Source organism: Homarus americanus, unplaced genomic scaffold (assembly GCF_018991925.1).
Source record: "Homarus americanus isolate GMGI-L3 unplaced genomic scaffold, GMGI_Hamer_2.0 scaffold39155, whole genome shotgun sequence".
NCBI lineage: Eukaryota > Metazoa > Arthropoda > Malacostraca > Decapoda > Nephropidae > Homarus > Homarus americanus.
This window is the reverse complement of record NW_024737042.1, coordinates 8,267,104-8,295,097: the sequence shown is the minus strand read 5'-3', so window position 1 is coordinate 8,295,097 and position 27,994 is coordinate 8,267,104. Positions and strand designations below refer to the sequence as shown.

Sequence of the window (27,994 nt, the reverse complement as noted above, 5' to 3'; positions counted from 1 at the left end):
GATGATGAGGACACCAATACAGAAAATGAAAGTATATTTTAGAATACAAAGGATATCTGGAGATATAGTATACAGTTCTCTGATAAACAAAATACCGTACAGGAATATAAAAACTAAAAACAGAAAAAATCTAATTTCTTAACAAAGATATAAAATACAGAATCAATGAACATAAGAAAAGCTGCAAGAGCAATTCAGACATCATAAACAAATGATCATGACATATTGGTCATCATGAGACATGCTTGAGTGATACAGAATAACAAAACAATCTTATACTGGTGGTATCACATCCCTGACATGATGTGCTTGTAGTCTTTTTGGTCACTTTGCATCTTCTTGAAAACTGCAAACTTCTGGTCATGATATCTGAAGAAACAAGTACAGTACTGTACATGGCATAAATTCTTAGATTACCAGAGTAATAATAGACTAGAAATTCTGTTTCTCTGAAATTTTTATAGTAATATACATTCTTAATGGACTGCACCACTGAATAATGTACAAAAATATTCACCTTACTTGTTTGCTTTATAAAAAATCATAAGATATGAAATCACTTGATGGGTTATCTCAAGCTTATAAAATCAGCTAATGGACTTGCTGGGTTAATCCTCTTTGAACCCCATCAAACCTTCACATACACAATAAACTGTGCTGTATACCATTTGCTTCACTTCCTCATAGATTATATAATTACTGTACCGGTAATCTATACCGTACAACTTATCTAGTTAAAAAAAAATCAGTAAATACACATGTACTGTATACTGTACATGAATGTGGTCAAAATACTTGGAAAATATTAAAGTTAATTAACCATATTTTCATTTGAAAAAAAGGAAAACTCACCTTTTCACATCTTTCCGAGGTTCAAATGTACGTGCTTTCCCCCCCATTGCCACAGCTGCAGCAGTGAGGTCAGGATAGTCACCAGATGCTGTTGCCGCAAGAATGCTGGCTCCAAGTAATACTGATTGCTGTTCTTGAGGAATCAGTACAGGAACTCCTGTCAGAAATTGTGCGTTTATTAATTAACTTTCCACAAATCATAAATATCGTAAGTACTGTACAGTACTGTACTGTATCCTATATCAAACAGTGTTTTTCCATTTGGCAAGCCATTAATTTTTTTAAGATAATTTGAATAAGCAATTATACAGCATAATTAAACCCTTGTGTACAGGGTCCCCTCTGTGCCAAATAAAATCACCAGGCACTAGTCAAATACAGTAGAATATTACAAGTGGCATCCCCACACTGAAGGGGTTAACACTTCATGTAAAAGGGGAACAACTTACAGTATCTGACTATTATATGATAGATGAGAGAATACAGTAATAGTGCAAGGAAACTTCAGGGTAATATAGAAGCAGTGAGATGTAAAGGAGGTTATAATAGGTGATGGGTTGTGGAAAGTAAATGTAGCTAAGAGAATTAAAGGGAAGCCTGTGAGGAAATAATCACACATAAACAAGTGCAAAGTGGAAGGGGTAGAAGAAGAATGGGCAATGCAGCCGAGGCGAATGAGTAAAAGAAACAAGAAAATAAAAGTCTAAGATAATAGATAGCTGTACTACAGTACTTAAAAAAAATATATGTAAATAAAATAAGGAGGGGCCAGTTTTAAGTGATGAGTAATAAAAGTAAGGGTGTATGAAGGTTAAGAGAAATTTGAAGAGAGTGGTGCCACAATACAAAAGAGGAGCAGCTGAAAGATGGAAGTAAGGTTATCAAAGTTCTGAAAAAGATTTAGAAGCTATATTGGGAGAAGGTGAATGGGGTGAGAAATTCAAGAGAATGTGTGGCTATGGCATCTAAGATGGAAGGTAGACATTGTAGTAAAAAGATGAAGTGAAAAGGAGATGGAAAGAACATTTTGACCACCCGTAATAGTAACTGCTGAATGTAACTTATTTTTTATTATAAATTTTACTTATCTGAATTGTTATTATTATTACATTTTCGCCCACCAGGCCCCAATGTGGGTCAATGACCTATGCCCGGGTGGGCTAATCCCAGTCAAAAAAAAAAAAAAAAAAAAAAAAAAATGAAAGAAAAAAAAGAAGGAAGAAGTGAGATGATGATGTTTGCATTGTGAAGGGTAAGACACCAGGTGTAAATGTAGTCCTAGAAATGGTATGGATGGAAGGAAAAAATTATACAATGGAAGACAAGTGTATAAGTTATAACAGAGGAACAGTCAGGGCATATAGGGAAGGGTGCTAAGAGTTGTTAATTACTACCAGGTAAGTGAATACCTGTAGTACTGTACAGTGACTCATTACTAAACACTGTGGCCAAGGAAACAACTGTGGGTTCAGTAAAGGAAGAGAATGCATGGATCAGGTATTTGTGTTCTGGAATATGAATGAAAAATACCTAGCAATAGAGGAGAATGTTTGTACACTTTTAGATCTGGAAAAAGCATATGTTAGACCTGATAGAAGAGCCATGTGGAAAGTACTACCTGTACAGTATATAAAAAATTAAGGGTAACCTGGGAAACTGCTAAATACTGTTCAAAGGTTTGTAAATGTACTGTAAGTTGAAATACTGATTAAATGACATAAAACAAGGAATGTGAAAGGTTGTGTAAGGAACTTCATCCTGAGGATATACTATAATTATTATTTTCTTTTGAAATTCACCTTGTCAGGTTAACAGGAATGTAGCACTGTATTAATTTTCATGAAACCACACTGAGTGATGCGCTGTGTAACGGGACCAAATCATACAAAGGGAAATCATCTTTGACACTGAAAAATAATATGAATGTCATCATTACAGTATTAAATTTTGGGAAAAAGACTAATGACACGGTTAGTTTTGATTGATTACTTTTCATTTCAAAGACCGATTGAAATTTTAAATACATATAATATCACTTAGGCCAATTCTACTTGGAGATTATGTACTGGGTTTTTATTCATGAATTTTCTCAATAAATTCTTCAAAACAGAAGTCTTTAGTACTGAACTAATAAGTACAAATATGGGATCCCTTATCCTGAAAGCCTGGAGCCTGAGGAGGTCTGGATTTCAGGGCCTAAAATGTGTCTACAGTACTGTACACTATACCTGTAGATGGGTCAATATACCATCAAACCCCCCAAAATTCTAACAAAAGATCTGTCAACGGTTTTTGGCCCTACTGGGTGTAGTGAAAGACAGAAAAAAAGTCTACCAAAATCCGACCACCGGAAGTGGGTTAAAACTGAGTCAGTTCCAAGATGGCCTCCACCGGCCCTGAAAATCAGGAAAGCGGCTGTAACTCCCTTATCATTTGTAGAACAATAATTTTTATATCTAACCAAGGGTTTTAAGGGTCAAGGAATTCATTGGTGCCAATAAAATTTCAATCCGACCAATCAGACCCTTAAGTTAAAGATTACGGCCAACAATCATGAATGAAGGCACAAATACCAATAACTCCCATGTTATTTCACCTGAAAAGCAGTTTTAGGGCCAAAGAATGTAAATATCCATTTTTTAGAGTAAATTTTATTGACATGTTTCAGAATAATGTATTTCAGAGAGTATACTGAAATGATTCATTGAAAAATCTTATACAGTCTCTACTCGACTTATGACGGGGTTCCGTCCTGACGACAAGGTCGTAAGTCGAAAAGGCGAAAATAATATATAGAAAATCTAAAATGGGTGTCTCTTTTTCTTTTCAGCACCATGAGAACTCTCACTTTTATGCTTGCCAGCCATTTTAAAGGGAATTACAAACGAAAATTTTGTCAGTACACAGAGCGATCACTGTCGGGACTCGAAAATACGTAATGTGAAAAATATTTTATACGACCGTGGCCGTCGTATGTCTGGGTTATGGTAAGTCGAATATGTTGTAGGTCGATGAGAGACTGTACATACTAAATGCAATAGTGTAGTAAAAAAAAAAAAAAAACTCACTCTTTCACCATCTCAGTTTAGTCCTCAAAACTGTCCTCTAGTTACTCTGAAAGCTGGTTGTGCAGATTGCCACAGGATGTAAGTTGGCATAATCCACATGTAGAAGTATACATGGAAGCCCATATCTTCTGCAACTGCAACGGGGGGTGCTGCAACCAGTTGCGTAATTGCAATGTACCATTTCAATAAAGTATCAGGTGTAGCATTCATATCAGACATTATGGGTACAAGTTAATTGTGTTTAAGTCTCCAAGCTCAGTTCAAAGGATCAATATCACTCTCCATCCCCATCCATGTCATGTTCTGAAAGTACACCCTGAGACAATGGAATTTGGTGGAAGACTCAGTTGGGGGAAGACGTACAGGCATAACAAATGATTTTGCAGAGACGACTTTCTTAGTGAGAATGTCATAATGCAAGGCTGCCAGAGACCATGTGCTTTTCCCACCAAACATAACTGCCATCGCTTGGCTGCCGAGATTTTCTATGTCAGTACGGTTCTTGCCTGGTAAAAAGAATGCATTTGCACAGGATTGGAGGACTGGATCACCTTTCACAAGTTTTTGGAAGGCTGATTTCTTTCCAACACCATAAACACGGGACATTGAATCATATCCTGTGAAAGCATGAAGAAATAACAATTGTGTACACAACTAACTGCCAAGAACATGCTTTATGCAATTGATGTTGTACACTTTTGAAATGCCTCTTGACTGACTGTCCGATGTAAAATACAGTGGTTTGCCATCTGCTGTGGCGTAATGGAGAAGAAGAATTAACAAGTCAGTGTCCTCTCCAATCAGCGTGATGGAAAGTGCATATGCAGTGTTAACTGTGGCTTTAGTATGATGTCCACATCGGCGTCCCCTTCTGCCTGAATGACCGTACAGCCCACTCTCCTCAGTTCATCACTTATTAAGCTGATTGGTAGTTGCTTGTTAGTTCCCCTTGAAAAGAATTCTTCCTGCTTCCCTTCAAATTCGTTTTTTTTCACTGGTGAAGTTCAAAACCAGATAATTGATGGTTTGTTTCCATCTCTGATATGCGTTATCCTTTATCGAGGGACCTGCCCCATACCCGTCAAACACAGCAGTTACTGCCCCATAGTGCTTACTTGTAAAGTCAACATATACCTTGGCTAATTTACCATAGGTATCTCCCCTCCTCCACTTCAGCTTGCGTATTAAGGAGCCTCCGTCAAGCACACACCTTTCAGTCTTCGGGATAGCATCTGATTTCGCTTCACTTGATGGTATCTTGTTACAATGGTCATCGATGGCTTGGGCTAGTTGAGGTTTGTCGGTCTTTCTCAAGATATTTTTGTCCTCAAAAAGGGATGACGGGTACGGACTCAGCTCATATCTCATCACCTCCTCTAGAGACAGATGTCCTGTCCTGGACACTACAGGAATTGCTGGAACAGTAGGCCAGGATCAATGGTTCTGTCAGGAGTAACCTTGACAGCAGACGAATTTTCCCAGGGTCTTGGCTTTGTCTTTCCTCTTGAAAGAGAAGGAAAATACAGACTGTCCAATCATTCTGTTGATGATGTTCCTTTCAACGGATTCGTATTCATACACATTGACGTCTTCTTTCACCACCATACCATTGATATTTCTCAATGAGGGGTCAGAGGAGAAAGGTGAACATGAATCAGCTTTGCGCTTATCTTCGAAAGGTCTGATGCGTCTCTTTTAATTCTGGCATCACTTGAATCTTTGTGTTGTTCACTTGTGGTGTATGTGAGATCATTGAATTCCTGCATGGTAGTGTTGAACTCAGACATTATGGGGGCTGACATTGTCCACAATACTCACTGTTTTTCCATTATCTTACTGCCATGAGTCAAGCCACCTGTGCTTTTTAGTGACTTCATAAGTGTATAAGTGTTTACTCGATGAAAGAATGTCAAAATAACTAATATTTAAAGAAGAAAAAATGAAGCAAAAACCACTGACCTATATCAAATCGTTTGGGAGTGTTAGCCGCCATATTGGATATACGGATTTGTTGGACCAAGTCATAAATCCATTGGCACCAATGAATTCGTTGACCCTTAAAACCCAAGGTTAGATACAAAAATTATTGTTCTACTCCTAATAATATGGAAGTTACAGCTGCCTTCCTGATTTTCAAGGTCAGCGGCGGCCAACTTAGAAATGACCCAGTTTTGACCCACTTCCAGTGGTCAGATTTTGGTAGACCACTTTTCTGTCGTTTACAACACCCAGTAGGTCAAACAAACACTGAAAACTCTTTTGTTAGAATTTTTTGAGGGTTAGGGTGGGTTTTTTTCATAAATTGACCCACCTACTGCATCAAATAAAGAAAATGTTGCAGAAGTAAGTACTGTATATAGAAAATATAATTCATGTAAACATATCTTGAACCTTAATTTGTTTTGGATGTTTTTGGTTTGTCTGTCTGGACAATTCTCTGAAATGAAGCTCCTTTTTTCCTGCCAACATATAAGTTCCTCTGTAATGCCTATCAACTCATAAAGAGGACTTCCTGCACTCATTTTTTTGACATGATTTCATATAACTAGGGCTAAAAATGTACTATAATCACCCGGAAATGCCTGTTTACATAAGCTGCTCTCTTACTTGAAGTAGCATCACCAAAACATAGTGGCAGCTCAGAGAACTGTTAGTGTATGTGTATCTGAAGGGCCAGAGCTGTAGATAGAGAGAGTTTGGCCAACCAAGTGCCATGTTGTTACTTAGCAGGTCGGAAATTCTCTCAGGTTCTCTCCCACAAAAGTTTATAAATACAGTATGCTTATCCAATTGTAAACATGTATGAAAATTTTACTGAATAAACAGCATTCTCATCATCCTTTACAGTACGAACACAAACTTCTTCATCAGCCGAGTAACAACATGGTGCTCACATGTCACCGAGTTGACTGAACTCTCTCTGTCTATAGCTCTGTGAAGGGCACATTGATAGCACCAACAAAACAAAGTGGCAGCTCATTGAACTACTAGTGAGTGCACAGTATTTCAAATTCCTACAGATAGGGGGGATGCTGGATAAGTGATTCCATGCATGTACACATGTTAAAAACCTACATACTGTATATGGTATCTGAGCTGTGTGTTCAAGACTTTCAACTTTTAACAGTAAAAGCTTACAATAAAATTTTTTCATATGTTCTGAGTATTAATGGAGTTTTGATTTTGAAACTTGATGGTGTGGTGATGGTCAGTAACCAACCATCACCATTATTTTATAGCCATTAAAACAAGTGGAAATACTGTATTCTACCTCCAATCTAATGTGAATGTCCACATAAGTACTGGACAACATAAAAGTTATTTCACATAATGAAACAATACAATTTACAGTGACTTATTTATATATACTTTTTTTTCACATATGTATTCAACATCTAGGAGTAACGAATACACAAGGAGAAAATTTAGTAAATGAATTGCAAATCTGTAAAACAAGAGCTACATTATACTTTAAATGGATTACTGTACTGTACTACCCTAAACACAAATATCTTTACACAGTATTTACTAACCAAGGGCATCAGCATGAGTTTGGATGAAGAGGGAGGAATTAGAGAGTCCGCCACACATGAGCACAGAGGTAATGTTGTGACCGCATGTTGTTAGCTGCTCTATAATTTGTCGCGTTCCATACTACCAGTTGCAATATAGAGAAACATGCAGTTAATTAACACTCAAAAATGCAAATACTGTAATACTGTTAGTAGTAATACTAGCTTCAACATAAAAGAAATAGTAATTACAGTACTGTACCTTATAAAATGCAGCAAATCCTTGATAAATCGGAATTTGATAACTCGTAATTTGATATAACTCAGAGTGGCAGTAAAATAGTTAACTATAAATAATTTTTTATATAACTCGCAATTTTCCAAGTTATGATGACGTAATCTCGGAAAGGTGTAGCATGTGGTACCTGGTCTGCCGCTCATTTACTTGTCGGTCAGCCTAACGAGAGAATATCCATCCGCAGTCGCTCTACTTAATTTCTTTATTTTCACTATGTGTGCAAAGTGTTATTCAACACTCGTAGTTATGGCTTCTGCACCATCAACAAGGCCTAATAGGAGGGGAATGAAGTTGAAACCCCCTAGTCCTCAAGAAAAGATGAAAGTCTTAGAGATGGTGAATGCTGAGGCAGCCATGCATTATGTGTGTGATTAGTCCAACATCAAAGATTAAATGAATAATATCATTTAAAGGAATATGTAACCAAGTTAATCTTCAGTTGGTGCTGCAAGTGCTTACAGTACTCTACTGTAGTGCAATGAGCTCCCCATCACCTCTTTAGCCTACCACATGGCACCACAAACTTGAATTACATTCATCCTTTGCCTGCAGTGCTGGCAAGTTTTAATTTTTGTTCAAGTTTTCTGATTATGGGAGGTCATTTTAGCCAAGAAGTTTGGTATTTAGGTGGGAGGCAAGGTTTTATTATGAAAACCGAAAAAGACAAAGGAATCAAAAGACCGGGAAGAAAGTGCCTTCATAACTTGGATTGGTTAGAGCCCTGTATATTCTGAGTTATCAAGGGTTTACTGTAAATGAAACTCAGTCCTCCAGAAGAGAATTAAAAGTTTTAAAGGGAATATTGTCTGTCCTTCGAACTTCCATCAGGTGGTGCATGATCGTCCAGAAACAAAAGTGAAACTCATTAAGGACCTTGAAACAATGGAGTGACAAATTTTCTGCACACTATAATGACTACAACCCTGCTGACTCTGCAGGTCCCTCAGCTAAAGCCAGCCCATGTGGGTTTCAAATGTTCAGCATAACTCCTGTACAATGGTCTCCCCTTTCAAGATAGAACAAATATAATTATTATTATACCAAATGTGATACAAGTAACATGAAAAAGATTGTAAAAACAAGTTATTTGGAAAATAAAATAAAATATCTCCTAGGCATGGATTAAACAACAGTAAAGAACAATAACTACCCAAAGTTGTCAGAATGGAACCAACATGACACACATCCACATGACTCATCTTTATACTGTATTTAAATTTTACCAAGTTTCATAAACTTCAATTTAAAATTTCAGGGGTGATTTTATAAATTTGATTGTGGACAGTCAAATACACACACACCAAGGGCTATATATCCTCATCTATGTCAAGGGGATGAAAAAAGGTTGAACCCCTTCAACCTAACCAACCAAAGGGTCAATTTTCTTTTTCAGGTTGTACAACTGGGAAGTTAAAAAATTTTGACAACCTTTTCAGTCCTGTTATGAGGCAAAATTCACAATTTTCCTTAGTCACTGATTTCAACAACTGTTATCAATTTCTTTTATTCTATCTCGGACACAAAGCAAGAAATTCAAAACGGCTACACAATTAACTCTTTCGACAATCATGAATTACACAGGATCCATACCGGTAGTACTTTTACATAAATCTGTTTCCACTGAAAATTATTCTAGCCCTTCCAAAACCTGCAAACCACCATGACAGTCTTTGCTCACCATCACATAGGCTGCCAAGAAAGCCTGAAGAACATGTTCTGCTCTAAGCATACTGGCCAAGTTTACCAATAAGCTCTTGACCCTTAATATGTCCTGAAGAATGCCAGTAGGAGATGTAACTTGTTTATATATCCCTACTTGCTTAGAAGCCATTAAAGGTGCCCTCCCTTTCTATGATTCATTAAGGTAAATGAACTCTACAAATGGAAGGCCTAGCACAGTTCAAAAAGATCTAGGTACTGTATACAGTACTGTACCTGTATATGATAATTTTCTCAAATTTGCCATTAAACTCTGTCCTGGTGGTATCAGTTCTGCTGGAGAATTTGAAACTTTTACATCTGCTGAAATTACTTACTATAATATGAAAAATAGGAGAACTTTATCAAATAATGGTTGGTGAATTATACAGCATACAGTCAATTTATGGTGGGTTCAGTAACAAAACCAGTCTCTGAAATAAAAGAGGTTCATGACAGGTGAAATATGCAAAATCAATGCAGATGTCTGCGTTGGCACTTTCCCAGGAGAACTCTTAACAGTCCACTTATCATTCACTGGGATTCTGAAATCTTTTGCAATTAAAAACAAAATCATATTGCAGAAATTATAAGTAAACAACTTATAATGACTCAGTGAGAGAAATGTTGAGTACAGAAATTACTTTCTCTTCATAGTAGGGGGTCCCCGGGTTACTAACAAGTTCCGTTCCTGAAGACGTTCTCAAGTCGGAAATGTACGTAAGTGGAAACATATACCCTATGTGCACTATAGCATAGCGTAAGTCCTTTTATGCATCTCAAATTACTTATTTAAGAGAAAAGAAGAAATTGAATGACAAAATACAATAAAGGAAACTAAAATTTTAAGTTTAATACTTACACTGAAACCTGGGGCTGGCTTGCATGTAGAGATGGGCATTTGTAGGAATGACAAGAGGCTTTATTGGGATGAAATTGAAGATGGTGATGATGATGATGATGTAGATGTTAATAGGATTAGTTCTGGAGAATCTGCTAAGGAGGAGAGAACTGGTTGTGGAGTTGCTGGGAGTTGTTCTGTAGATGCTGCAGAGGTTGATGGAACCGGTTTATAGATGCTGCAGAGGTTGATGGAACTGGTTCTGTAGATACTGCAGAGGTTGACGAGACCAGTTCTGTAGATGCTGCAGAGGTTGATGGAACCGGTTCTGTAGATACTGCAGAGGTTGATGAGACCGGTTCTGTAGATGCTGCAGAGGTTGATGGAACTGATTCTGTAGATGCTGCAGAGGTTGATGGAACTGGTTCTGTAGATGCTGCAGAGGTTGATGGGACCGGTTCTGTAGATGCTGCAGAGGTTGATGGAACTGGTTCTGTAGATGCTGCAGAGGTTATTGGGACCAGTTCTGTAGATGCTGCAGGGGTTGATGGAACTGGTTCTGTAGATGCTGCAGAGGTTGATGGAACTGGTTCTGTAGATGCTGCAGAGGTTATTGGGACTGGTTTGGGCTACATTTCAACTTCTTAAAATACTTTTAAATGGATGGTGGAACTGAAACTTTCTTCTTTTCATCACAAATCTCTCTGTAGCATCATAAACATTCAGTAATACCTCTATGAATCTTGGTGAATCTTGCTGTCTTGGGATCTTGCTGTTCCGGCATCTTTGTGGTGTAGATTAATATAATCTTTTTCTTTTACATTTTTAATTTCTTTTTACTCTTACTTTTTTGCCCCCTAAGCCCCATTGTGGAGCGATGACCTGTGCCCGGGTGGGCTATTCCCCGTAAAAAAAAAAAAACTGCTTTCTTTTATCTAAGCCCATGAATCTGCAATGTTTTTCACAGCATCATAAATGTTGTACGACTTCCAAAATTCTTTTAAAGTCCTATCCTCTTTTTGTTCTGTTGCCCTGATAGGTTGAGCATATGTCTCAGGTAATATGCTCCCTTTGTCAGTAGGTTGTAAAACAGATTTTGTGTTTGGAGGCAGGAACACAACCTTATGTCTGGATGAACATAATCTAAAAATGACAGGTGCATTGTCAAGTACCAATAAAACTTTGAAGTACAATAATGCTTCACTTCAGGCACAAAATGATTTAGGTAACAGTCTTCAAAAAGAGCCAATGTCACCCAAACCTTTTTATTAGATTTCCAGATAACTGGAAGTGCTGCCTTGAATACATCCTTTGAAGCTCTAAGATTTTCTGACTGGTAGACAAGCAAAGGTTTTAGTTTATAGTCCCCTATAGCATTGCCCCTCAGCAGTAAGGTCAGCCTCTCCTTGGCAGCTTTATACCCTGGTACTGTTTTTTCTTGTTTTGAATGGTACGTGCATTTGGGCATCATTTTCCAAAATAAACCAGTCTCATAGATATTAAAAACTTGCTCAGCACAATAATCCCCTTCTTCAATTATTTTAGCTAAAGCAGCAGGAAATTCACTAGCTACAGCTGCATCTGCACTCGCTGCATCACCTTGCACTTTAATGTTATGTAAATTTGCCCTTGCCTTGTACCAATTAAACCAGCCCCTACAAGCGACAAAATCTTGCCCATCACTTTCACCACCACGTTTAGCCTGCAAGTCACCGTGCAAGCTTCTCACTTTTTCCTGAGTCAAGGCTAGACTTAAAGAGGCAAATGCTGTTGATTTTAATCTTCTACCCATATCACTAACAGTCTTTCCATTTCAATTAACAATCCACTTCTTTGTTTTGTTGTATCAGTTAAGTGCATTGGTGTAGATCATTTTACATGTTCAAGAACTTTCTGTGTGTCTGTCAAAATTGTTCCAACCGTTAACAGACTGAAGCCCAACGCTTTCCCAATGACTGAAGGCGTTTCGCCTTTTTCTTTATGTTTAATTGTATCAACTTTCACTTCCATTGTATCTGTTTTCCTTTTCTTGGATGCACTAGGCTTGCATCAGGTTTGCATTTGGGAGTTATGATGAGGGCAGACAGAGTTAATAAGCAAAATACAACAGTTTGCACTTGATCACACATATTAATGCAGTGAAGGTAAAGTGTACTGACACTCCCCCAAGGTGTGTGGCTGGGTGACGCATCACTCCCCATGCACTGTTCCTCCTCACAAACTAGTTCTCGTACGTAAATACTATAAACCGGTTGTACTTATGTCGGATTCTTAAAATAATTGACCTTAAGGGACCTCATTCGTATCGGCGGGTGTCCGTAAGTTGGGGACCCCCTGAATACTGTATAATTCTGCATTCAAATTTAAAATGACATTCTGAATTATTTTTGCAACACTCCTAATCTAATATATGCATCCATAACCTCTTTTTAGTAGATATTTAAGATTAAAGGAATGGTTTAGGTCTTATGGATTTGGGATAAAGATACTGTCATGTACTTACTGCCAAAGCTTGAAGAATTTTTTATAAAAAATGCTGGGTAAAACCTAGACAACCATAGTTTTGCATACACATGCAAACACACAAAATTAAGTGTGCATATTTTATTCTAATACTTACTGCCAATGCTTGAAGAGTTGCAAGATACAACAAAGCCAAACTCCTTTCACTTGAATCTAGAGTAAGGCCACATATCTGTGAGAGATTAATCAAATTATTCAACTTATTATTTAAAACAATGTTTCCTTGATAAAATAAGTGTCATATAATATTCTCTAAATACAGTTGGGATAGCTACATATACTGTATTTTACTATATAAATAGAGTACAACAATCTTTTACATCCAATTCCCTGAACCTTCTTGACTCGCAGCACCCTATCTCACATAATCTTTGTCACTCCTTTCTTACCTTTCTTCTCACATCACTAACACATCAGTACAATTAAGTTTTTCTTGTTGCAAAAATCATAATTTCAATTTTCAACCTGCCCTCTTTTCAATAAACATTTCCTACACTTTACATACAGCTTGTGTGCAGTATCTTGAACTAACAAAGAAATTTACATGCATAAAAAATTTTGGATGACCCATTCTAATATCCATTCACACACAAACTTACACTGATGTATGCGAAATGCACAAAAAACATTAATGCCTCAGTAGAATTCAATATCATACCACTTGGATGCAAACTCCCTCACCTATCATCTGCCCTAATATTTGGTGTAATTTATACACTCTTATCTTTCCCCCTCAAATTCAGTTTATCACCTATTCATATCTATTACAGCATACATCAGTTCTCTATGGTTATTTACTACTACAGTAATAATAATTTTGAATTTCAAAATCCTCTCCATCCTGAATTACACTCTCATAGTCATACAAGTACTTATCTTTACCGTTTTACATTTGTTTACCTTTACTCATAAGCCATGTAATGATTGAAGCATATAGCACACCCAACAAATTATCAATCAAACAAAGATAAAAATTATATACCAGTACAATAAATATTCAAATTACTTCTTATGAACAAAAAAGCTGGTAAACACACCATTCCAACCATGGAAGGGTCTGCCAGAGGTGACCTGTTGCCATGGAAATCTGGATATAAGTGCAAGTCCTTGGTGAGAAATGTGGAACTACAGAGACTCTGTTTTTCTGCCATTTCATCCAAGATTCCTTCAAGCCATTCATACACATTTCTGTGAAAAAGGTGGGTTGTCCTACATCAAAACTTGCAAATCCACCATGGTCCTTCAAGCTTCTAAGAAAAAATTTATTCTAAAATTACAAATAATGTACTGTACAGTACATGACCCCCAGTCCAAAAATCAACATGAGGATACTGTACTATACAGTACAGTACAGTAGTTTCAAATTTGAGAGCCCATACATTAAAAGTTCCATAAAAACTGGTGCATAAGTTTTTGAAGATTATAACTTTTTCCATGTGGTGCCTTCACTCTGTCATCAGTGTTTACTGTCCCTTTCTCACTTATTTCTATAGATCCTGCTCTTGTTCTGCACTTATAATGATATCAATAAGCATCAAAGTGATAGTGCTGAGTGTAGTGGTGTGAAGAGGAAATATGTTACAGTGACCATTACAGAAACAGAAGAAATTGCAAAGAAATCAGATTAGGCAAATTAGTCCATTACCTGAAGAAGCAATAATTCTTTATATTATTAATTTTCAGCACTTGTCAGTAGCTTATTAGCCAGTCGGGCAGTTGGTAAGTTCTCTGCTACAGCTTTCACCGTCTAGTGTTGGTGAGAAAACCAGCAAAGTTTGGTAGGGTCATACTGGATAACACCATTCTCACATCTAAACCGAGAATTGAACCTAGGACACAATGGTGCGAGGCAAGGCCACTACCAACAACTCTATCACCAACACCCATATGATAAAAAATATTAACAAGAATCAATGTCAAAAACAAAGAAAGTTTTATGCCAAGAGAGATACAAATAGGGGCATTATGAAACACAGACGCTTGTATGAAGCTAAATCCCTAACCTTCACAGCCTTAGTTATGCCAGGTTTAAGCAATGCTGTAGTGATGGTGTACCTTGAAGGACATTTTGGGTCAGTGCAATTGATAAGTGTTTTTAAAATTTTATCTACTGTACTGTACATACAGTATAGTCTCGGTTTACGCGGTCAATTAAACCCGTGGAGGTCCGCGTAAATTGAGAAACGCGCAAACGAAATAACAGAACATATGGGATTAATTGAAATAGAGACTGGGCTGACCCCCAGACTACCCTTTTTCCGACACAATACGTACGTTGTAGTAAAAATAACATCTTAATTTTATGATGGTATGCACACACAATTAATATTTAAGAAAATATGAATAATATTAGGTTTTTTAACACTTACGTTAGTAGAAGAGATGGTTGGGCACACAGGGATAGGGGGTTGGTTCCGAGGCAGAGGGCAGATTATTGGCCCTCACCTGTATCACTTGTATCACTATCCACCACAGAGGCTTGCAGGGCCTCTTTGTCAAACCCCTCAAAGTCCATATCCTCACTATCACTATCACTGACTTGGGCCGGCTATGGTGGGTGGCGGGTGAAGAACTCGGTAATGTTTTGTTGACTGGGCGACCTAGTGCGCACCCAGCCCGCGCCGCTTCCCGCGTAAATAATGGAATGTGCCACGTAACTAATAATTGCCGGTCTGGCCAGGTGCCGTGTAAATGACCAAACGTGTAAAGGAAATCCACGTAAATTGAGACTATACTGTATTTAAAAATACATTATTACATACAAATACAGTAAAGTAGCATTTATTATCAACATCAGGTATGCAAAACATTGCTTTTAAAGTTATGAAATATTTGAACTTCATTCTAGGCTAAATATTACCACAGTGCTATACTGTACTGTATCTGTAAGCAAGAAATATTCACAATTCAAACACTGTTCAACCCTGGGGAAATTCAGACTGGAGATCTTGTACTGTATCAATACGAACTAAAAACAAGAATATTCAGTAATTAGAAATAAATAAAAATGACAAATTAAAAAATATTTTGAAAAGCTACAGTACAATATACTGTATGGTCCTATGACTCACTCAATGAACTAAAATCAAAGTCAATTTCCCTAAATGAAGCCAATGTTTACCCTAATGGAGGTTGTACGGTACAGTATAGGAAAAATAAGAGCTATGTGCTTGTATTCTGCCTATACATGTACAACCTTCATTTAGGGGCTCTGTTTCTTTCTAACTTCATTCTCATCACTTTCATTACGTCTGCCTATAGACTGGTTAATATATCAACTGGTGTAGTTTTAAATTTTTGGCTTGATTCTGTGTACTCTTGATAACCTTCTCCCTCAATTGCAAGAAGTCAGGTGCCATCAGCCTAATTTGATGAAGAATATCTTGGGCTTACTGTATATAAGAACTTGAAATATTTTAAAACACTGTAAAAGAGGATATGATAAATATATTATATATACAAATATTCAGACTCCATTTTTTGTTCTTACTTGTCTGGGTTTTTGTTGACAGCTGGGTGAGTCTTTATAACATGATCAACAAGGGCACCAGTTGCACTTTGTCCTCCTTCAGCACACCAATACCCAGGAATCATTGCACTGTAGTATGGCCCCCAAACACCATGTGCAAATATGGGATCCACACTCACACACATATGACATGTAGATGTTCCACAGATCAAGGCTGCAACAAATGATAGAATCAATTGGATAGATACAGAACTGTTAAGTATTTAAAATTTATAACTGCACAAATTATGTCTTCTGAAAATAAAACTTAAACTCCTGACAAAAAGTTACCGCTTGAACACCTCACTCCTCTCTACATCATCATCAACTGCAATATTGTAAATTATCTCTACCATCCTACTCTTCACTATTTGGTACTCTCTACTTGTCTTCGTGATCTCAATATATTTTCATCAATACACCTTTCCCAGGACTTCTATATTCCATACATACAGGTATTTTGCATATTTTCATTCCTCGTCCAAATACAGGTGTTCCTCTACTTACGAACGAGTTACGTTCCTGAGGCTGGTTTGTAAGTCCAACTTTACTCTTGTAGATACCAAACATATTGTAAAAAATGAAAAGATTATGGATATTTAGTACAGCTATACCCTTTAATACAGCCTTAAAACCTGGCTCACTCTTCTCCTCTTAGGTAATGTTTGTTCTATCTGGAATTTTCTTCAAAATAATCCAGTCTCATCCACATTAAACACCTGTTCTGACAGGTAACCCCCTTCAGTGGTGATGTTTGTATCTCTGAAAATTTGTAAGTTGAATGATCTTAAGTAGAAGAGCACCTGTACAGTATTTCCCTCAATTACAATAATATGATATACAGGGTACAGTAATTACTAATTTTTCCGGTTTTTAAAATGTCCTTTATAAAACTCTGGAAGCCGAGACTTCTTTAGGATATTTGCCATTTCATAATGAGCTTTTCCAGAACTACATAAACTTTCTTTACCTAATCTTCCAATAAGATCTTGTTTGGTTTTAGCCTCAGCAGCCACTAGAGCAATGCCTCCAGCATGAGCATCAATAACAGATGTTGCAACATGAGTGCTCTCACACAACCCCATCTCCAGAGCTGCTGCTGCTGATACTCTGCCACACTCAGTCCCAGGGGCCACCATTTCCTTCCCTGAGTGAGACAACCAGATACAGGATGTATGGCTTGCTGTTGCATGTTATAAAGAGAAAAAATAAAATTGCATGTACAGGGGTTCCCCGGGTTACAAACGGGTTCCGTTCCTGAGGACGTTCTTAAGTCGGAACACATGTTATGTGCATATCACAGCCTAAGTCCTTATATACATCTAAAATCACTTAATTTAAGGAAAAAGAAAAAATAGAATGACAAAATACAGTAATTGAAAGTAAAAAAAGTCATCAGGTAAATAAATACTGTACTCTAAATCTCAAGTTTATCCCTGTTCGTAAGTTGGACGTTTGTAAGTCAGGGACCCCCTGTAGGGCATGTACTGTACAAAAATAATTAAAAATGAACTCCCAATATATCAGACATATAAAATTTTTATCCTACCTAAAACAATTTACAGTATACAGTAGTACAGTACATGGTACAGTATATGTCTACTTTTACATTATATTTACTTCCCCTCTTGATAAATCCTGAACACTTTCCACAGCCTTCTTACAATTATTAAATCAATTAAATTAATGTTATTTTTATGTACTGTAGTATGAAAATAATTTCCTCTGTGCCTTTGATAAGTAAAATTTGATAAAACTCTTATTTTATAATTTCAATCTAAAAAAATATGAAGGTATATTTTTTTACAAATCTCTTCTTTAGACATGTTATTGGTTTTAGCATTCACAGAAAGGAAATATGATCTATTTCGTGAACAGAAATATATTAATATAAAGTCTGCAGTATTATTCTCTTATTATTACAGGTTGACAACCCTTTATCCGAAATTCCAAAACCCGAAAAGCTCTGAAAACCGAAAGTTTTTTGTGGAGCAATTTTTTTTTCCTTTTTTTTTCTTTTTTGGGTAACAGCCCACCCGGGCACAGGTCACTGACCCACATCGGGGCCTGGGGGGTGAAAATGTAATAGTAATAATAATTATAATAATAATAATGATAATACAGCAATAATAATAATAATTATTCATAGTAAATAAAATTGTTAATAAAAAATACACAAAAGTAAAATAAGAATGATAACAATAATAATAATAACAATAATACTGTACTGTAATAATAAAATAATAAATTAATAATAATAATAATAATAATAATAATAATAAAGAAATACAAGAATGAAAAAAAGATCAAAAGTGAGAAACACGACCTACAGTAGACCTACTGTATGAATTATTATTATTATTATTATTATTATTATTATTATATTTTACCCCCCAGGCCCCAGTGTGGGTCAGTGACCTGTGCCCGGGTGGGCTGATCCCTGCAAAAAAAAAAAAAAAAAAAAAAAAAAACCCTAACCTTTCTGAAAACCGAAAAATTCAAAAAACCGAAATGCATCTGGTCCCAAGGATTTCGGATAAGGGATTGTCAACCTGTATTAGCCAATTTGAGTCTAGTTAGAATTGACCCATACATACCAATTTTAACCCAATCATTATCAGCTAAGTCTTCCAATCCAATTGCTTTGAAAAAGTTGAGGTCCCATCCTTGAGTCTGACCATCACACATATATGTCCACTTGCACACCATGGAACATAATGACCTTTGGAAAGACCAAAAGTAAAATTCATCTTAAACTGTGAAAAGAAAAATATTGTTAGCAGCAAATTTAGAAGGGAGGCAAGAGATGATCAAAAGGCACAACAAAGACATTATAAAACATGAAGCTGAGTGAGAAAACATGGATGATAAAACAAAGTGAGCACATACATTATACGTGTACTGTATTTATATTGAGGAAAACAACAAAACTATTATGTGTACAGAAAATGACAACAGAATACTTCATTAATACAGTATACATTAGAGTAAATAAACAAATAGGCTATAAGGATGTTGGAAAAATACAATAAAGAACATTGGGACAGATGTGAGAAGGGTGTATCCAGTGTAACCCTACCAAAAATACCGGTTTTCTGTAGGTACTCCAGTGTCTTCCTGTACTAACATTAGACAAGGAAGGTCATAACAAAGAACAGGCCAACCTCCCAAACAACCAATAACCTGATTAGTATTGAAACAATTGTTTTAAAAATTAGATTACAGTATAGTCTGGATTTACGCAGATTTTGTTTACGCATTTGGTCATTTACGCGGTGCCTTGCCAGAATGAAATGTTTTAATTACGCGGTAAATTTCATCATTTACGCGGGAAGCGGCGCGGGCAGGGTGCGCACAAGGTCGCCCAGTCATCAAAACATCACCGAGTTCTTCACCCGCCACAGCCGGCCCAAGTCAGTGATAGTGATAGTGAGGATATGAATTTTGAGGGGTTTGACAAAGAGGCCCTGCAAGCCTTTGTGGTGGATAGTGATACAATTGATACAAGTGATACAGGTGAGGGCCAATAATCTGCCCTCTGCCTCGGAACCAACACCCCATCCCCGTGTGCCCAGCCATCTTTTCTACTAACGTAAGTGTAAAAAACCCTAATATTATTGATATTTCTCTTAAATATTAATTGTGTGTGCATACCATCATAAAATTAAGATGTTATTTTTACTACAACGTACGTATTGTGTCGGAAAAAGGGTAGTCTGGGGGTCGGCCCAGTCTCTATTTCTATTAATCCCATATGTTCTGTTATTTCGTTTACACAGACTTCCACGGGTTCAATTGACCGCGTAAATGCAGACTATACTGTATGTGAAAAAACTGATAGATCTCAATAAATCCAAAGCTTACTCTGTTTTTTGTATGTTTTAACACACACACACACACACACACACACACACACACACACACACACACACACTTACCTTGAAAACTGTCCTGTGGTTTTCAGGGTAAGGAAATCTGGCAAATCAAGGAAGTAGGCAGCCTTAGCCCAGGTGCTTTTCATGTGACTCTTTAGCCAAAGGAGTTTGGGAGTTTGCATTTCAAGGGACACTTTGCCTCCTACATATTTCAGTACACTGGAGAAAATAATATAAATAAATAAGATAAACACAGAAATTACATACAAGAAAGAACTAACAATTTACTTTTTCAACAGTAACAGAGAGGGGAGACGTGGTTTGAGAAGAAGGACTTCAAATATTGGCACTGATATTTTGTACTGGGTAAAAAATAACAGGAGAGATCTTCGTCTTTACATCCCTGACGTCCATTCAAAATGTATACGCCCCTCAACTCCCCCTCTCCCCTATTGGAATTTCTAAGTGGTGCAACTAAAATTTTCAGTGGCCTCAGGACATCAAGACCTGAGAAGGGTACAGATAGTTAGACACTCCAATATGTATAAAGGACAATTTTGTTTGTGTATCACTGCCTCTTTCAATTGTATAATCAAAAAATTCTAAATTAATACTTACTTGTGATCATGAGAATTTATGAAGTCAGCTTGTTCTTTTGCTCTATGATCCATCCACATCATGATATTAAATCTGTCTTCTCCTGAAACAGAATTAATATAAGCTGAAAAAAGCTTTTTTCTTTTGCATATTGTCTTCCTTCATTTCATTCACACCATTAATGGGACATATTCTGGCCAATTTATTCCTGCAAACCTGCAGTGTGCTGTCATATAGGACAAAACCAAAGCAGACATGAGGAACAGATAGGTTAGGTTAAAAGGAAGGAAGACCGAGTAAGTTAAATCAAGTTACAGTAAGTGTGTGAAATGGTTCTCAGTCAGTGTTGGTATCCATTTGAACTGAACTATGTATGGTGTATGAGGAGTACAGTACAGTAATTCAGTGGATTTTCATAATAACAACCATCAGTAAATAAAGTTTCCTTGTAAGAAAAGTGAAGAAGTACCGTACAGTATATAATAAAAAAAAACAAGTTTGATACAACGAGTTATAACACTTTTAGTTGTATTTAATATGAAAGCAATAAAAAAAACTTTTTAAACTTTACTCTCTTCTTTGGCAAAGTTCTTACCAGTAGCAGGACTGACAGTAACAGGGTCCAAGTCCTTATCCAACACTACCAGGGAACATGTAGCATCAAACCCCACACCGTGAATCTGGGTCTTGTCTTTAATATCACAAGTTACATCCTGAAGAAACAGTATTTGTTTCAAGAATAAAGAAATATTTGTCAGACAAAGTCAATATTGTACATGTATTAGCATAAATACTCCAAAGAATCTAACTTCATACCATTTTTCAGCACAGTACAATCTATGACCTATACAACATACAAAACTATTCATCATGTAATAATAAGAATACCTTTACTGACTGACAGACAGCTTGCCATATTTCTCCAGAGTCTTGCTCATAAAAATCAGGATTAGAATTGTTGACAGTGATGGGGACGGTGTGAATCTTTAGGATGGCTCCATGCTGTTGGACCAGAGCTGCACGGACACTGCTTGTACCAACATCCACTCCAACATAATATATGTCTGCCATGATTAAACTGCAAGTACATTTATAAATGTTAATTACAATTCTTTTCCCTCTTATGTACACATGTTTCTGGTGCGGTATTCAAACAATTGAGAGAAGCTGTACAGTACACCTTAAGAAGACTGTTTTATATCTTTAGAGCACTTCGGAATCCTCTACATAATCACTTATTGAAAATTACAGTAATTTCATAGGAAATCAGTGTCCTTCATCTGTGGAATTACTGAACATTTTAAATTACAGAACATATCCTTGCTTGAAGCAAATCTTAAGCTTAAAATTAGATATTTACTACTTTATAAATTCTGATAAGATATTCACATTACTGTACTATACAACTATCAAACAAAAATTTAAGTACTGTACAACCATTTATGAACTTGACACAATGACAATGAATTTTTTTTGTACTGTTCTTGCTTCAAAAAGCACCTGGATTTCTCATTTAGTTATGAAGTAAGAGAAGTCACAAGTTGATTAGAGGCCAGCTTATTTCATCTAAACATTAACCATCCCAATGCTAACCTATCCAAACCTAAACCCCCCAGCAGCATTAGGGATTTAGGGGATTCAATCATCAAGTAAAATTAGTTGGAAGGTTAACCTTCATGTGATCCAATAAAATTTTTAAAGGAATATTAGAAGGCAGGCAGGGGAGGGGTACCCCAGCAGAGGTACAAGGGATATTAATATACTGTACTGTAATTATTACTATTTTATAAGACAGGGAAACTGGCAAACTTTTCTTACTGTACAGTACAGCACTGGCACAATAATCTCTATATAGTACAGTACAGCATTTTTATTTCAAATGGAAAATCAGTTGATTCAGTTTGAAATTAACAAACAAATACAAAACAATAAAAAAAAAACATGATAGCTTAGCTGCCAGATAAAGGTTAATCTCAGGTATGCCATTCCATAATTGGAGATTTTCAGTTGAAATATCAGAGATACATCAATGATCCTGTTCAAGTTCATATTCCATTGGAAGACTAGTATAAAGTACAATATTCTTAAGTTTCCTATCCTACCTACAGCTGCATATAAATCATTATCAACACTGTTTTACAGCCATTATATGTGTTTGTGTGTGTGTGTGTTAGCCGTGATTACCTGATGGCATGGTATGTCAGTTGCCATCAGGTAAATTTTCCTATGAGTAACACAGTATTCAGATTACAGCACAGTACATAAAGATTCCCCCCCCCCCCAGCTAATTTCACCCGATGATTAAACACCCTAATGCTCTCTGGGGGCAGATTAGGTTCAGTTAAGTTAGTGATAGGGTGTTTAATGATAAGGTGAAATAAGACTGGTGTTTAATATTCATGCACTCCAATTGTACTAATTAGTAATTTAAATACTGTATTAATACAAGATACATTCTAAATTCATCCCAGTCTCGCTACAGCTACCATAAAGGAAACACTATGAAAACTACTGTACTGTATGCTTAATGTGTGTCCAGTAATAACAAGAAACACCAAGTTCAAGTTAACCTGCCAGAAGAGAAGTAATTGTGCACAATACCAGTAAGGTGTATCAGTTCAAACAAACTTGTTACTAAAGAGCCATACAGTATTCTGATAAAACAGATAATAAGTTATGAGTCTAAGATTACAAGACAGATAACATGGATCTTAATGAGGCCGACATTTGAGTTTAATTGCAAGAATTAAGATACTGTACAGTATGTATTTATACTATGAGTGTACAGTAAAAAGACCCTCTACAACATTGCTCTTCACTACTGGTGTGTTTTAATTATTTTAAGTATTATTTAGGCCTTTAATTTTCATAGTCATATAAAACTTGGTGGTACAGTTGTTGTATGCTTGCCTCTAATCAGTGTATCCTGGGTTCAATCCTTGGGCAAGATGTGAGAAGGGTTTATCCAGTGCGACCCTACCCAATCATGCCAGGTTTTCTCAAGGTACAGGGTATTCCAGTTTCCTTCTGTACTAACACTGGACAATAAATGACAAACTCATCAAGAACAATGGAATATTAAACAAACCACTGACATCCTTTCCCCATCAAAGTGGCAATATAATTATCTGTAATAATGGAAGTTATAAATAAAACCTAAGTACAATACTGTACAACTTGTGCACTTTTATAAAATAAATATTTATACAAAGGAATATTTTGCATAATTTTGTAAAGTTAGATGGTCAGCATGGACTGTAAACAGAAAGTATAAAACCTTAGGGCAGATTTCATTGAAAAATGAAAAATCCTGAAAGAGATGGAAAACGTGAACCCGGGACATTTCCTTGTGATGTCAGGCACCACCAACATGACGGGACATATATACAAGCTAGCCAAGTTATCATGTTAAACAAATAGAGGGAAATACTTTTTCACACAGTGGGTGGTAGACCTAAGGAACCATCTACCAGCCCAAGCTGTGGAATCAAGAAGAGTACTGGGTCAATTTATAGTAGTGCACCGGTCTTTCTTTTGATATTAGAAACATGTTTCTCCTTTGGTATTTGATGAGTTACGAATGAATTTGATATTGATTTCCGCCGGAAATCATTAGTTTTCGAGAGTCCCCCCTCCCCCACACCCAACACTCTTAACGGAAAAGTTAGATTTTTTTTTTCCAGTAAATCACATAACCAACCAGCAACCCCTTCCCCCCCACCCTTTGTTCATGCCCCACATCTTACCATAATCTGAAGAAGAATCAGGTTGGACAAAGAATGTTATTTGGTATTGCCAATAAGAAACTCCCACACCACCCCCGCACATGCACTGTAAACCCTTAAAAAGCAAAGACAGAGGTAAGGAGTACTGCGTGTGGGGGGGCAGATCTTCTCCGCAAAAAATAAACAACACATGGAGACACTTGTGACTGAGCAAATCTAATACAGTTGAGTCTGGATTTATGCTGTTTTTGTTTACGCGTTTTGTCATTTACGCGGTGCCTTGCCAGAATTGAAATGCTTTAATTACGCGGTAAATTTGGTCATTTACTATCGGAGAGCAGCTGGCGGTCCTGCAGCGTCACGCCATTTTGGATTCAAACCTCCCGCCATGTTTGACCAAAGCGGGGGTATGTCGTAAGGTATGTCGCTGTTGCGTTATCGGTGACGTCATATGACGTATCGGACTGTGATTGGGCCACGCATCCTTACCTCCCTCCACCGCTAGCTGTGATTGGTTTAATGTAATATGACGTGCCCTGCCACGGGAGGGAAGAAGCTGCTGACCTACCCGCGTCAGTCACTCTCCTCCCAGTCACTCAGTTTAAACTGTGTTCTATTGTGCCCGCTAATCTCGTAAGAATGGCTTCCGCTGGACCCCCACCACCACAGAAAAACCTTGCATTACCTGGACCCAGCCGCCCCAAGCCGAAAAGGATACGACGTTCCCTAAGTTACGAAGTTAAGTACAAGATCGTACAATATTTAGAAAAAGGAACGAGACAAGTTGATTTGGCGTGCCAGCATGGCGTGAACGAATCTACGATCCGCACGATCAAGAAGGATGCCGCCAAGATAAAAGAACACGTGAACATCACAAAGTCTGCAGGTGCTTCAATGGTGAAGTACTGTCAGAACAAGGTGCTGCTCAAAACTGAGAATTTACTTGTGAGCTACTTGATTCGTCAGGCAAGACAGAACATGGCGGTGGACACGCGGTCAGTTCAGGACTACGCACGTGAACTGTACGTAGCAGTGGCACGTAAGATGGGAATTGCAGAGCTCAAACCCTTCAATGCTTCCTCTGCGTGGCTGCAAGGGTTTAAGAAGAGGAACAAGATCACCAACATTAACATTGGTGGTGAAGGTGCGAGTGCTGACCGTGTTGCGGCTAGTGATTTTCCTCCATTCTTACGTGACATTATGGAGGAAGTACAATACACTGACGACCAGGCATTCAACATGGATGAATCCGGTCTGTTTTGGAAAAAAGCTACCTAGCAAGACCTTCGTTGTCAAGTCTGCCAGCAAGTGTCGGGGCCGGAAGTTGCAGAAGGAGCGCATCACCGTCCTGTTTACCACCAATGCCTCCGGTACTTATAAGCTCAAGTTATCGGTGATCCACAGAGCACGCAAGCTGCACGCCTACAAGAACATGGACATGACCAAGCTAAATGTCCACTGGCTAACCGCACGTAAGGCGTGCATGTTCACTGCTCTGTCCCTCTCCTGGTTTGACGACTGTTTCGTTCCCGACGTCAAGAAATTTTGCGAGCAACAGAATGTTCCATTCAACATTTTGTTGCTCCTTGACAACAAAGCAGGACTCTCGCCTCTACTGTTGGATCGTCACCCCAACGTAAAAGTGGTCTTCCTTCCTCCCAACACTACGTCGTTAATCCAGCCCATGGACCAGGAGTTGATATGCAACGTCAAGGCTGCATTCTTTACAAAGAAGTTTAAGCTCCTGAACGACTGTACCAACACCAAGGATGAGTTGCGTAACCTGGGTGACACCGATAGCGATAGCCAGAGCGACGACGAGGAACAAGAGTTGGCGGATCAAGAGGTTCGTGTCAAACAGTTTTGGAAGAAATTTAATTTCAAGAAAGTTGTTGATTTCTTGGTGGAGGCATGGGAGCAGCTGTCTGTGGCAACGATTCGTCACGCAAGGCGGCATGTGTTGCAAGGTATCCCAGGTGGGAGGCAGAGTCAACCTGTGACTGGTGAGGTTCAGTCTGTTGCAGTGGCAGTGGACCTTGCAAGAGAAGCTGCGCAGAGTGTTACAGCTGCAGGCTTCTCCGAGACCACCAACGACGACATTATGGAGGTGATAAGGAATCCTGAGGTGACTGCCGACGAGATGTTAGAAGACGATGACGTCAGTGAAGAGGCAGGTGGTGCGTCATCCCGAGAAGAACACAAGTTAACGCATGGTAATGTTAAGGATGCCATCGAGTTTGCAGAGAAAATCAAGCTCGTCCTTTCCAACGACCCTGATGATCACCGCTATGAAGTCTTCAATAACCAGCTGTTGCAAACTATGGGGCCGTACATCCAGATGTATCACGACAACATCAACACTAGCCGTCAGCGCAACATCACGGACTTCTTCCCCCGCAACCCACCACAGCCAGCCAGCCCAAGCCAGTGATAGTGACAGTGATGCTATGGACTTTGAGGGATTTGTCAGGGAGGCCCTGACAACTATGGTGGATAGTGATGGTGATTCACCTGAGGGCCAGCAATCTGCCCTCTGCCTCGGAACCAGCCCCCATCAACGTATGCCGACCCATCTCTTCTACTAACGTAAGAGTTAAACCTAACCTAACCTTGATTTTTTCTAAACTAACCTAACGTAAGTGTTAAACCTTGATTTTTTCTAACCTAACCTTACATAAGTGTTAAACCTTGATTTTTTCTAAACTAACGTAAGTGTTAAACCTTGATTTTTTTTTTACCTGGTACAGTATAGTATTCTCTTATTGATATTTCTCTTCTATATTATGTGTGTGTGCATACCATCATAAAGTTAAGATACTATTTTTACTACAACGTACGTATTGTATCTCAAAAAGTGGAGTTTGGGGATCTGCCTGGTCTCTATTTCAATTAATCCCATTTACGTGTTTATCGTTTTACACGGTATTCCACGGGTTCAATTGACCGCGTAAATGAAGACCCAACTGTAATATTGAAAAAGTAATATCTCGGTTATCCTTAATTTCCAGCGCAAAAATCATAGAAGAAAAATGTCTTAGAATTGTCTAAACATTATGAAATACATATTAATAACAGCAAGATAAAGACCGGTGTATTACTATAAATTCACCCAGTACTGTATTACTGTGCTTCATTATAGCCCTTAATAAAATTGGAATTAAGAACAATAGTGATCCTATAAAGGCCACTGGCATCCTTCCCTCGGTATGGCCACTTCTAGTGGGTGGCCATTTAGTAAATAAGTAACCTTACCTGTACCTCCAGGTGAGTGAATGATTCTACCACACACACATTATTCCTATTTTCTGGCTGTCAACACCATTATAACTGCTACTTCGGTTAAGGCTGTTTTGACGAACACAGACAGTCAGACTTAGTGCCCTGTTGTTATGTATTTAGTGCAACGCATGTGATTGGCTGAACAAAAGTTGTGTACACCAATCACAGGTCTTCCTACAATAAGGTTTGTTTACACCTGCAGGCTCGGCCAGGCTGGT

At 37.7% G+C, this 27,994-nt stretch overlaps 1 protein-coding gene across 4 annotated transcripts; it reads right to left on the bottom strand.

The window, feature by feature from the left end:
• Positions 1–5: 5 nt before the first annotated feature.
• On the bottom strand, positions 6–27,994 carry LOC121872664 (FGGY carbohydrate kinase domain-containing protein-like). 4 transcript variants are annotated; one of them, XM_042375618.1, is made up of 13 exons: positions 27,750–27,993; positions 21,661–21,850; positions 21,368–21,485; positions 20,794–20,875; positions 20,239–20,394; positions 18,898–19,022; positions 17,271–17,447; positions 16,283–16,475; positions 13,830–13,980; positions 12,890–12,964; positions 7,454–7,574; positions 853–1,009; positions 6–369 (listed from the first exon to the last, which is right to left on the bottom strand). In XM_042375618.1, the coding sequence occupies exons 2-13, from the start codon at positions 21,841–21,843 to the stop codon at positions 288–290; spliced, it is 1,620 nt and encodes a 539-aa protein (XP_042231552.1). In that variant the 5' UTR covers positions 21,844–21,850; positions 27,750–27,993; the 3' UTR covers positions 6–287. The 4 variants fall into 4 exon arrangements, with proteins under 4 accessions (XP_042231552.1, XP_042231553.1, XP_042231555.1 ...); XM_042375619.1 differs by lacking the exon at positions 27,750–27,993 and adding an exon at positions 23,343–23,961; XM_042375621.1 differs by lacking the exon at positions 20,239–20,394 and having other exon boundaries at positions 27,750–27,994.